Source organism: Lathamus discolor, chromosome 3 (genome assembly GCF_037157495.1).
Source record: "Lathamus discolor isolate bLatDis1 chromosome 3, bLatDis1.hap1, whole genome shotgun sequence".
Classification (NCBI taxonomy): Eukaryota; Metazoa; Chordata; class Aves; order Psittaciformes; family Psittacidae; genus Lathamus; species Lathamus discolor.
The window spans coordinates 99,896,274-99,909,816 of NC_088886.1; the positions used below are offsets into that span (position 1 = coordinate 99,896,274).

A 13,543-nucleotide genomic window follows, 5' to 3' on the forward strand; every position below is an offset into this window, starting at 1 on the left:
TATCTCTTTTGCACATTTCCCTGAATGCAGAACAGAGAGCTGCTTTTATGTTAGACATACTGAAAACAATTGCTGTGCATCTGTCATTACTGATTTATTAAGCATCAAGCTGCATGTTTCATGCAAACATGGGGGATGTAAAAGGTAAGACTCCCAATCTTTACTTTCATAGATATTTATATTAAAATTACTAAACACTCCCCTGTTTGTCAACCAAAAAATACCAAGAGAACTGAAAATGAAATACTTAGCATATTGCAGAGTAGGTACTAAAGAACACCAAGTAAATACACTCAGAAATGTTGCTTAATATGCTCACACTCAGTGTGCACACTTCATCTTATGAATATAAAAGTGGTCCAGGAGAATGAGGCCATTGTCACAGAAGCTTCTGACTGGGTAAAAGCAGCAAACCTCATGTGCGATGAGCAATATGTTTCTGTAAAACTTGGCCAACCCTCTTGCATCGTCCCCCAGAACATGTCAGAAACAGAAGCACTGACAGGGTGGCCTGCAGTGCTGTAGAAGAGAGTTATATATACAGCCATGTGCTTTCCATCTAGTGAGCTGACAGTCAGTCTAGTTACCATCAGCAAAAGTATTCATTAGGTTGCCCCTCTATCTTTGGTATTGCTTCTGAATCCACACTGGATCGGGCAGACAACAGCCTGTTCGACTCATCGGGGGTATGTCTAGTCAAGTATTCTCCTTCTACACCTTTTGCCTTGGCCCCAGGGGACAGGCTTTCAAAGGTGACATAGGACTCCTGAATTTCCTTGGGTTTCCTCACAAAGCATTTTTTGCAGCGCCTCTTCAGTGCTCCACAGCAGACCACCAGTGTTAGAGGAACAGCAATGACACAGGCCACACTGATGACAACCACATTGATGAGCTTCTGAGTCCCTCCCGCACTGGCGACTTCATCTGTGGAAAATATGATGCATTGCTCTTTCCTGGGGATCAGCCCTTTTACGCAGACACACACAATATATTTGGTCTTCGGCAGCAGCCCATAAATGGTGACCTTGGTCTTCCCTGGCTCCACGTTGATCCGCCGCATGTCCCTCTCTCCAAAGATGGCATAGAGGACACTGAATACTGTTGTGTTCTTTGCCAGAGGAGCCTTCCAGGCCAGGGTGATACTCTGGTCAGTGTCTCCTATCACCCTGACAGACCTCACCATTCTCTCTGGCTCCTGCTGAGCAGTAGGCGGACTCACCAGCAGGTTTCGGGGGTTGCTATCTTGTGCCACATCTGGGAGGATGCCCTCTCCAGTGCCCAAGGTAGGCACAGTGGAGGTGGTGATAACATACCTTGCCACTAGCTTGTCATTGTAGGCAGCTGCTTCCATCCCACTCGCCTTCCCACTCCATGCGCCTTTGCCATTAGAGTTGGGGTCATCTGTGCTTTCTGAGTCTGTGATGATGAGAGATATGAATGCCTCTGTTGCCCCCAGAAAATTCTTTGCTTTACAGATGTACTCTCCAGAGTCCAGATAAGAGACTACAGGCAGGCCCAGAATAGACCAGCTCATCCCATCACTGGAAATCTCTTGGTGAACTGCAAGGAAGGAAAAACGTAATAGGCAATAATCAATAAAATTAATAACATGGTTTCTTAAATACTAAGATTCAATCAGCCACATGTCTGCTCGATATAGTAGAATAATTTCTTTTTGCCACCTAGAACACTGCAAAATCAAAGTAAATCCAAGAAAAGGACAGTAACACTAAAATTAGATTATGTTGGGATTTACACTGTTTCAGACCACATATATACGAAGCATTTGATGCGATTTCCTCCAAACTGACAGTTTGGAAACAAAATAGGAAAGGTTCTTCCAATTTAAAAAAAAAAGAAAAGAAGGAAGAATAAAGCTTTAAAGCTCTTATGTAGGCACCATACTAAAAGAGCGGAAGCAGTAGAGAGTAGCGCAATCTATCTGAACATTAGATGCAGTCCTCTGAGTCACAGAAAATACAAATAATTGAGATTTTCTTCTAACAACCATATATGGATTAGTTTAGATTATATGTAGAAAAATATCTGGAAATTAATATCAATTTTATTGCTAAATTCATGCAGGTTTTTATGTTGACCCAAACACAGGGAAGTCTGATTACTTACCAATGAACGATACGTACACAGCTGTGTGTTGATTTTCTCACTTGGTTTACCAGGAGCCTAAAACTAGCTCTTTTTTGACTTTTTATTTGTGCAGAAAAAAAGAGCTGGAATCAGGAAAAAGGGTGAAGCACTTTCTTCCTTATTTAACCAGCCTCCTTAGGATGAGTACATACTATCTCTGCGCTTTCCCATTGACAGTTAAAAACCAGGGAGATGTCTGAAAGGCAAAGGTAAGACACGATGCAAACTTCTCCCAACCACTTGTGGGGTCAGGATCCAGCCTTGGCAACCAGGACACGTTCCAATGGTAGTAAAATACAGTGGCATCAGAACTTACTTTTTCAGTTTAATTATTTACTGAATGGGTATATTAAAAAACATAAGGCTGCTGGTCTTCCTATGGCACTTAGCCATGCATACAGATCGTGGGCTGTTTCTCACTCCTTTCTATTCAGAACACCAGTATTTCAGTCATATTATAACATTGGCACAGAAGCTGCCATTGTTGAGAAATAATTTTCAGCTAGCTTTTTATTGAAAGGTCCTGAAGTCTGATTTAATGGGGCACAAAATATATCACAGAAGGGTTACAGGGGACCTTGGTGCACAGAAACAGAGGAGAGAGCATTTTTCTTTCACAGCAGTAGAACCACTTGTAATAAATACCCCTTTTTGGGATCTGCAGAAGTCATTGTTCTGCTGTACATTATGTGCAAGAAGTAGCAGAGCTGCTCCTCACAGCGACGTCTATCCATTTTGCTGTGAGCATCTCTCCTACACTTGAAAGAGACCCACAACAAAAAAATAAAACAGAGAATGCTTTCCTGAAAGTGTATGTAGAGTTTACTTTGAGCCTTTTTAGTGAGTGAATAACTATCAGACTTAATATAGCCTCTTGCTCCAGCTGGACATATTTCTTCAGCTCCAACAGATTTGCAGAAAACCCCTTGACTCGTCTCACTACCACAACTGTTACAAAAAAAAGTAAAACCAACCCTATACATGACAGCATACATTTATCTGATGATATTTACATCAACATGTAAGTAATTCCACAGTTTATAGAAAAATCACAATGCAATAGTGAATTACAGAATTATAATTACAGAATTATATTTTGAATTATAGTGATTATTAATTTTGCACCACTTTCACCTTTTAGGGTCTTTTATCAGTGGGAAGTATCTATTGTCACGGAAGCATCCATTTGCTGAAGAGTCGGTACATGCAGGTCTCCCTCACCCATCCCGTGTGCAGGAGAAAAGCTTAAACCAAACTCACCTGTTCCATTTAGCTGAGCACCATCAGCTCTTCTCCAGCTGAGCTCAGGAATGGGCACCCCCGTTGTTCCGCATCGTAGTAGCACAGTGCTGCCCAGGATGGTCTTTACTTTCGCTACAGATGTATGCACAACAGGGCTTTGACACTTCCTTAGCTCAACTTGGCTGAAGTAGACTCCTGCAAGGCTCCGGGGGGTGAAGCATTTCAGCCTGGGCTCAATGAATGCTATGTTAGGAGACTGGAAATTTAAGAAATGGACCATTTCATACAGACTGCAGTCACATACCCAAGGATTGTCTTGCAAGCCTGTCAAAATAAATCAGAGCACTAAGTCACTCCAACAGCACCTTCTAAGGCCATTGCAGACCATTTTCCCTGGGCTTGGAAAGGCATTTGAAAGCAGGGGACCTTGGTGGGAGAGCACTTCTTATTAATTAATGTATTAAAGTTAAGGGGCTAAGTAAAGAATGAAAGTTCAGCTTGGCTTTGTGGCTTCTGGCATTTTTGCTAGCAGCTTGCTTCTGACTTCATGCACAATTTATTGCAGATTCCCTGGCTAGACGCCCCAGCTGCAGTTGAAGCTGTGGCATGCCTAAAGCCCTGGCATTTGCTGCCCTGCATGGCAAAATCCTGTGGGTTCTTGTGGGTGATCCTCCTGCACAAAAGCTTGCAGCCTTGGCACAGACTATCAGCCAGCAGGCTACCATTGAAGGTACTTCTTGAAATAGCAAGGGATCTAAAGGGAGTCACAATGATGCACTGTTGACAAAGGAGGAACTAGGCTGACTCTTTACTATTCATGGATTTTTTTATACCTCCACGAGAAGCAGTCAGGAGCAGAGTGAAACAGAAACATGCAGCTGTGTTCTCCCATTCTGCTCCCTTGGGGGACATGTGTTTCATATACCTGGTCCCAATGGGTGTCAGCAGGATAGGACCTAGGAGTTGAAGTGTCTATACATTACAGTATTAATCTTAGCATTATAGTCATTTTCCTACATTAATTTTTTAGGATCCTGGCACAAGGAACCTGTGCACAGCTGGCTATAAAAAAATCTCAGGTTGGTCATGATGATCAAGGCATGAACAACATGTTCTTCTTGACAGAATACTCTCCTAATCTATATTTAATGGAATAACATTTTCACATGTAACTTGACTCTAAAGAAAAATAAAGACTATGATCTAGGCAGTGTCTTGCTATGCCACAAACAAAATGGGCAATCCCAAACTGCCAGCTTTGGCTTAAAGAACTGATACTGCATCTGGCAAAACAAGGTGACAAAAAATCTGCTCCTCTCTTGATGTTAATGAAACCTTAAACAACATTTGCTATGGAGCAAACTTTGTAGTTGTCAGTTTGAATCTCCTTAAAGTCTTAAGTCTCTTTCCACTGCATCTGGTTTTAAACACTTTTCTTCCTTAAATTTATCCAGAGAACATGGCTGTAGAGGCAGTACACACAGATGCACACAGTCCACAGATCAACCAGTCAGTGGAGCTAGGTCAGCTCATAGCAAGGAAAGACAGCAGATGGCAACTCGTAACCATCATCAGCCTGGCATGGATTTGAACTAGTGCATGACAGCTAAAAGGCTGAGTAGTAATCCCCAGAACTAGTAAATGTGCTCAAAACCTCATCTGAGGATACTGCATCTAGGAGAATTCAAGACAGTCATCTGTAATGTACCCTCAGAGACAAAAATGAACAATTACCCCAAAGCCATACTTCTGAGGAGCCCAGAACGACCACCAGAAAAAAGTGGATTCTTGTAACTTTACAACATTAAAAAGACTTCGTAACAATGTCTGGGTGGCTTTGGGGAGACTAGGGTTTAATTCTGTGTGAACAGATGATAAACAAGGCTCTGGAAAGAGACAAACTGGCAGTCCTGACCCAAATTTTGTGCAAAGTGCTGCCTTTATTCCTCTTTAATTTGGGCATAATAAATATCTATCTTTTTATTTAATGCTGCTTAAAATGGATCTATTTCATAGCAATTATAATCAGAAAAGAGCACATGAATGATGTGGAGCTCTAATCATATTTGTATTTCTGTCAAAAATTAGTGTCAATAAATAAAAGGGCTTGAGCAAGAGTCACCAGGCTTATGTTACAAAGATTCAAGTAAGTGATGAAGTTTATGGTGATGGGGATGCCTGAGGTGAGGTCGTTAATATGCAAACAAATATGCTCACTTTATATGGGGTATTAAATTATACACAAGAGTGTACTTGCTGTGGTAACCCCAGTGGGTGAAAATGGTGCAATAAGATGCAGAGCTCCTGACATTTGTGCCCCCTGCAAAATGACAGGCACTTCGCTTACCTAAGATCATCTTGGAGTTATCGTTGGGGAAGTAAGGAACAGCCTGGAGACTGGCCCACGTGGCGATAAGAGCCTGTGGAAGGGTCATCAGCTTATTGCTGGACAAGTCCAGGTATGTGATATTCTTGACATAACGAGCAGCATCTGGAGGGATTGAGGTAAGTTCATTGTTGTGTAAATCCAAAAGTCTTAGCTGTGGCATGTCAGCCAGGGTTTCCCAGGGGAATGATATTAAGTCATTCCCATCCAGCCTCAGCTCCTGCAAGCGATGAAGGCCCTTGAAGGTGATCCCGCTGAGGCTGGCCAGGGAGTTATAGGGCATCCAGAGGTACTCAAGATTGTGGAGTCCGTGGAAAGCCTCTCCTGGCACCCTGCGGATGGCTGTCTTTTCTATCCGAAGCTTGAACGTATCTACAGGAATGTTCACAGGAGTGAGGGTCATCTCCGGGTCATTACATAGCACTGTCCTGGTGGACAAACAAACACAGATGTGACTTTCTCACATTTTGAACAGGTTTTGAAACTTCATTTATATGTAAGACTTTGATCCACCTTTCTTTTTTCACAAGATTTCTTCTTACTTGCTGCTGATCTCTACTACATCATCACCATAAGCACATCAACTTGCAGTAATTCATATGAACCTTTTGACTGAAGAGATTGCAGTGTTGTGCCTCTGCTGGAGTGGTGCGAGTCTAAGTCTGGGCCATACAGTGTTCCTGCTTCTTTTTTTCTTTCATTTTTTTTAGAGTACTTATGATAGACAGCAGTGACAACATTCACACACAACAGAAGACTCTAGTGCGTGTTAAATTAAAAGGATCCATAAACTGAACTGTAAAAGACATACGAAAAGAAGCCTTGCTGACTTGTGGAATGGCAATAAGCAATATAGATTAAATATGGTACAGGATCTTTGATTTGTGAAATGAGGATAAGAAAGATAACCCACTGGAAATACACTTCAGCAGGTCTGCTTTACTATGAAATAGTCTGGAAGGTGTATACAGTCATAGAATCATTGAATGGTTTGGGTTGGAAGGAACCTTAAAGATCATCTAGTTCCAACCTCCCTGGCCATGAGCAGGAACATCTTCCACGAGACCAGGTTGTACAAAGTCCCGTCCAACCTGGCCTTGAACACTGCCAGGGATGAGGCAGCCACAGCTTCTCTAGGCAACCTCTTCCAGCCCCATCACCCTCATAGCAGAAACCTTCTTCCTCTAGAGTGACTACCAAGAACCAATCTTCTACAAAGAACGAGGCATGTAGAGTTATGAGACTGAAAGTGCAGAAAATTAACTCTCTGGAAAATGCTATACTAAAAACAAGGCAGATTTATGTGTCTTAATCATTCCTTCATATTTCTAAACTATAAAGGTCAAATCATAAAAACCCTATGCTATATTTTTACAGCCTTTGTACAAGAAATTTTGACTTTGACTTTGCCAAGATGTGGGACTGTAGATAGCCATGAGGAATGAAGGGAGACAAAATAGGTCTCTCAGACTGCACTTTATTTTGTCTATGAACAATGAGAGAAAAGCAAGTTCTTAACAAAATACAAAGCCACCTTGCAAAAGGTAGCAGGTTAGATAGGCATGTCCCACTCCACAGGCTACACAAGATACCTCAAGTAATGTAGTGTGATCAGTCAAGCAACATTTTCTTATCTTGCTGCCTGACTGATAAACAGAATATTACAAAGCTGCCAAAACCAGATTGGTTTTTTACTGAAAACAATTATTTCTCTACTATCAGCAAAAAAAACAAATAACATAGCTGAACTGCTCATGCAAGCTTTCCAGAGCTAAATGTTATTTGAGCCTATAGTTAAATTGTTAATTTATAATCAAAGCATAGTACATTACTCTAATCCAGCACTTTTATTGCAGCATTAAATCCTTACCCTCAGCTGAAAGTTGAGATGTTGAGAAAGATAAAAATCTATCAAATAAGAAAAATCCAGAAATCTTCTTTCAATAAAACATTGTGTATGTGTGTGTGCGTGCAGGCATGACACAAAATGTTTGATGACAGAGGCACTATGGCAGTAAACCAGTGTGCTTCTCATATTGTCCCTAAACTATGTCAGTGGGCACTAAACGTTTAATCCATGGGATAATCTCCTTCTACTAGTGAGAAATATGAATCATAATGCAGAAAAAAAGGTCACATTACACTCCTTAATGGATATGTGTCTTACCATAATACAGTACAGCTTTTTACAGTCAGTGAGTGGAAATTCCCCTGCGAACTGTGACATTTATGGAGCAATAATTGGTTCTCCCGCTATTGCACTCCCTTTTAACAATTGCAGATTACTAGTGTCTCTATCATGCTTCTTACTGGGAAAGTTTCTGGTATTAAATCTATGGCACCATAAAAGCAGTAAAAAAGTAGATTTATTTCATGAAGATCCAAAATACAGGGGACAGCCTTTCATTTCAGTACCGTGGTTTTGTCTAGGCAAGATTTCTTCCAAAAGATTTTGCAAATATTGTATCTCTGTCACAAAACCTCCTCTACTTGTGAGCCACAGCTTATAAAAATGTAGCCTGTGTTTCATTTAAGTCAGATCATTACTTTGTGATTACCCTTCAGGAAGGCTTTTTAATTACAGTCCTCCAGAGAAATGTCTGTACAAGGGCATTGTATACAAAAATGGGGGTCCTTCTGGTCTTGTCTTCTTTTATAACTGAAAATTTACAGTTTGAGAATTATATGCATTTATTTTTAGTATTATTATTGTCTTGTTGTTATTGTTCATTCTCATCTAGAGCCTGTTGCTTTGCCTAAAATCTCCATCTGAAGGATTTTTCAAGTAAATGGAATTGCAGTTTGTGGTACCACAACATAAACCAGATCTAGTTAAACTTCAGAAACAAACCAGCAGAGCAGAATAAAGCTTTTTTAAACTAGCATTTTCAGCATAAAGGTAAAAAAAAGAAAGAAAATATTTAAATTTTATTCCATTTTTGCTATTGCACCAGTGGTAATTATGTCACTTCTCACAGATGAGATGCCCAAACGCTTTCTCTGAAATCAGCTTACTGTGTTTTTAAAAGCTAATCCTCTGCAAATAAAGCTAGAGCGCAAAGCAACTGGAAAAATAATGGACAGGGAGCCTGGATGCAATATTTTCTCCTGTGAGCATCCTTACAGAGGAAAAGAAATAAAATCTCCAACACCTAGAGAAAGAGCAGCAACAACCCCCAGTGAGATATCGGCATACCTGGCTTTCGTCCCTTCGCTGAGGCTGTGGAAGGCGCAGCTGCACTGCGATGGGCACGAGCCACCCGCCCGTGGCAGCCCTCCGAGCGTTACACAGCAGAGAAAACTCACCAGGATCCACATGGTTACCTGTGCATGGGAAGGACACCTGGGAACTAGACAACGTGGAGGGCTTCGCCTATTGTTTTATCCATTGACTGGTCACATCTTGTTAACTCCCTTTTGTTTTCAGCCGCACTGTGATCTTCCAGCCCTCGCTGAGTCCATCAGATAAAAAAGGATAGGCAGGGATTAAGGATGGGGACTTGAGTTATTTTCATGAAGGTGCTTATTGCTTCCTGGAACAGTACTGACAGTATTTCTTCCCTCAGGGAGCACCATCAAAACACCCTCCTTGGGCAATCTGTGGCTCTTCTGCGAGAAAAAAGCAAACGTATTTTTGGGGGACCTGCATCACACGCAAGATAACTGTTATCTGACTAGGAATTAGCAGTAATTTACTTCCTCACAGGGAACCACAGTATTTAAAAATAGTTTCTTGTGTTAATGGAAGGTAAGCCTCCTATATAAGAATACTAAAATACATAGTGACAATATTAAAATGCTGAATATTCTTTTAAAACTCCTACACTGATCAAACAGTTATTGAACTGTTGGCAACATGCCTGATATTGACAAACAATTAAGAACCCGGTAAATACACTCATATTTCAGCTTATACCAGGACCAGCACACACCTGAAGGACTGAGCACTATGCTCTATCTTGCTGATACAGAAAAGCTCAGATGAGGGACCATTTTCGGGAGTACCACCTGATGCAGGGTGGTGGAATAGCTTTAGGGATGCTAAGAAAAGCTCAGATGGGATGTCTTAAGGACATCCCAGGACTGACTGTCAATTTATTTCTGTCCACTCTCCTTGAAGACAGTTGTTCCCATCTATTAGCAGAGGCAGCCGTAACTGCAAAGCTGGTGGAGACCACCCATGTTTTCAGCTGTCTTCATCTGACTCTGAAGAACACAATGCATGAGTAGAGCCCAGATATGCATAAATATAAAGCTTAAGAAATTGTTACTTGAGATGGGAGCAGAATTTCATTCATACTAGCAATGACATCTGTTTATAAAGACTGTTGTTTTCTGTTCCATGTAAATGTATATAAATCACTCACACCACAAGTGTGAAACACTCTTAAAAGTAAAAAGCTTTGGAGAAACTAATAGATTATTACTTTCAAAGTGATCAGATTGCTACTCCCCCAGTTCCTAGCTATACTGCTTTATAGCTTTGGCAGAAAAACTGACCTTTGTGCCAGACACAAAACAGAAAACACAAGTTAAAAGTTAATAGAAACAAGGAGTAACTGAATAGTGCTGAACAGCTAGTAATATGGCACTAACCAGAGAGTACTTCTACTCCTTCAGAGATGCTTTAGGAGAATATTCTTTTCCAGTTCTGGAGCTAAGGAAAGCCTCAGTGCCCAGGAGTGGTACAGGGGAGAGTCCTAGGTGCCTCACTCAACATAAAACATGAACAATTCTACTAAAATCCTGGATTGTGTGATTAGAGAATAGGAACTCTGCCATCTGCTTCACCCAAAAAAATGGGAGTGTGGGATCAAATGTGGCTTATTGAAGCAGAAACTATCTGACATCCTGTTGGCCCTTCAGCACCTGTCACTTCCCAGCCTCCCTTTTCTTTACATAAAGTCAGAGAAGAAGGGGAAAGGAAGTACAACCACAAAGATTTCTCTAAAAATTAGGTTTTCCTGGATCTTAACCAAAGTCATATTGATCGGGAAAAGTGCCTATCACAGCCTCTTCTCTCAGTGTTTGAAGATGCTATGGCTCTTTCGTCCACCTCTTGTAGATAACCATTTAAATTCAGATTTCCTTAGGAGATACAATTCTGCACCTTTTTGAAAGCCTGGTTGTATCTACAGCTGCCCTTCTGCAGAGACGCATAGAAGAATCAAATCATATAAGCTGCTGTAAAGCCAAGGAAGAAATATGAACAATCTAGTCCAAAAGATACTTTGGAGTTTAGAAGAAAATATTTTAAAATCCAACCAAAGAAAACCACAACAGACCATTCAACATGCAAAGCTTCCATGTGAGAGTGTTATGAGAGACAGACATGTTTTGAAGACCTCCTGTGGATGTTACACCTCAAAACTCAAATCTCCTCCAATACTTGTGCAGCCATCTCAGGTCCCTAACAAAAGACTAGTCAAAGGTATCTGTGAAGATGGACAGGATGTTCCAAAATAAGTGTAACATGGGCAACTTGAAATGCCTGTTGACAAAGCTCATCTCTTTTCCTGTTGGCAACAGTGGTAATTAAGGGAGCCCAGTTCCCCACCTAAGCTGGATGCAGAAGGCTACGTGGTGTAACTACCCTCACATCTCCACTGCTTCCCCAATAGCCCCCTCTCTTCTATGTGGGCTGAGGATCTGCCTGTGTGAGGAAGATGCCTATGGGGCAAACTGGCTGAAGTATCTCCAGCTCCAGAGTTCATCTTGCACCTCTCCTTTCCAACACCCATCCCAGTTGCAGACCTGTTGATTTTGCTTTTCCTTTCAAATATATAATCAGAAGTTACCAGTCAGAAGTGCAGCAATAACATACCTACTCCTACATGCAAACTACCTGAAGGGCAATGAGCATGTTACTGCAACAGTATAAGGCATTATTCCTAAGATTGCTTGCGAGGATTTCTGGCTTATAGCTGTTTTCATGCAGATTCATCCATTCCGTGTTTTTCAGCAGAATTAAATTACAGTGGCAATTTTTCAATAATATTGTGTAATGAACTCTCAGAGCTTCAAGGTAATCTAGATGTGGTTTGGAGCTAACTATTAAGCAGACATTCTATGGTGCCATACTTTCACATAAGCTTGTTCCACAAGTAACTCCAATAATTAATTAAGGCTTGTCAAAATCACGTACTGAGAGGATGGCCCAAAGGATTTTTTTTCCCATGCTATTTTCACATTTTACATTTATTGTTGTTCGAAGAGAAATTCAAGTATCTCATTATTTATTTCTGAACAGATGAGAACGTGAGGCACTGCTGCTCATTAAATACCCATTCTTGTTCTCCCATCGACTTCCATTAAGCCCCATTTCTAGATTTAATGATTTCTCAGTGCCCTTAATGATCTCCAGCTAAGACCAAGCTCATTGGGTTTTTTTAGTGCACTCATTGGTCAACTTGCCTTGCCACCCAGACTCTGCCTCAGCTCAATTCTCGCAACATTGACCAAAACATCTCTCTCCCGAATGAAGTTAAATTCTACTTGAAAAAGCAATTCAGCATAATTAACCTCTTGGCTCTATTCTTTTTGAATGCAACTGATAAAGTGGTGTCCCTCCATTGGGCCTCTGGAACAATAAACTTGTAGAAAGCAGCCAGTAACTGTATGGTAAGATTTGTTTTCATGAACCTCAATTTTGCCTCACAAATGAAACATCTACGTTACAACTAAATGCCAGGAGCAGTAGAAGCAAACCTAATTTATAAAAAACAACAGCAATAAATAAAGCATGCCTTAGCAACTGCTAATACTACGTACTTTGTCTAGAATGCTGCTATTTAGTTAACATGACAGACTCACTTCTGAACAAGAAAAACACCTCGTGGTAGACTGAGAGATTAACAAAACAAGATAAATAAAAGTGGTTACATTAAGGAGTAAGGCCTTGGTGCACAGGGAGCAGATGTGTTACCCTGATACATAGGCTTCATAGATTTAACAGAAAGGAGCGGGCAGAAGAGGGAGAATTAGTAAAACAAGGGCAATGAAATGAGATGCCTACAAACACAAGGATAGATGCCTGTAGCTGCACCTCAGGGATTACCTGACAGAAACTGCAAGCATGCGTGATGCAGCATCCATGAGTGGGCTGCAAGGAGATGTTGCTTCTGGTTACATCCATGCTCCATTCATAATTCAGGGACATGGAAGAGACAAAACTGGGAGCGAAATCTAGTTACTCTGTTGAACAGACAATGTACTCACCTTTACACATAATTCTGGTTTGTCCTGAAGCATTTGCTTGCAATGCAACAGCTTTCTAGATCTTCATGGTATTTTTAAGGCACATTACCTCCTCCTAACTACTGAACAGGTATTCACACATTATGCTACTTCATTTAAAATGAACACTCATTAACTAACTTTCTTGTAGGTGCAGGTGATATTTACGTGAGACTGTTTTGCAAGTGCCAAAGATACCAGTGCAGAGTAAAAACATTTTTTTCATGACAGTGAATTTCGTTCCGTAATGAAACTAGTGGGAGTTAGAACCTTCACCTCCATGAGTACAATTCTGCACTCTAAATCATAAAAATTGTGCTCCTTGCTGCTTACTTAGGAAGTAAACAATTTCTTCTCTGCATCAAGCTAAAAATATCATATGTAAAAAAACCAAAAAACAAAAAAAAAAAAAAAAAGTGTAAGAATTTTGTTTACATTCTTTGAGAATAGCCAGATCTCCTGTTTATATTTGTGGTGAAAGCAAACACAAAGTAAATGTGGTCAAAGGCTACTGTTAACAAAGTTCAGTAT

At 40.7% G+C, this 13,543-nt stretch overlaps 1 protein-coding gene across 1 annotated transcript; it reads right to left on the minus strand.

The window, feature by feature from the left end:
• Nucleotides 1-307: 307 nt before the first annotated feature.
• LRIT1 (leucine rich repeat, Ig-like and transmembrane domains 1) lies at nucleotides 308-9,094 on the minus strand. The gene is made up of 4 exons (XM_065672812.1): nucleotides 8,973-9,094; nucleotides 5,738-6,204; nucleotides 3,409-3,714; nucleotides 308-1,560 (listed from the first exon to the last, which is right to left on the minus strand). The coding sequence occupies exons 1-4, from the start codon at nucleotides 9,092-9,094 to the stop codon at nucleotides 590-592; spliced, it is 1,866 nt and encodes a 621-aa protein (XP_065528884.1). The 3' UTR covers nucleotides 308-589.
• Between the last annotated feature and the right edge of the window lie 4,449 nt (nucleotides 9,095-13,543).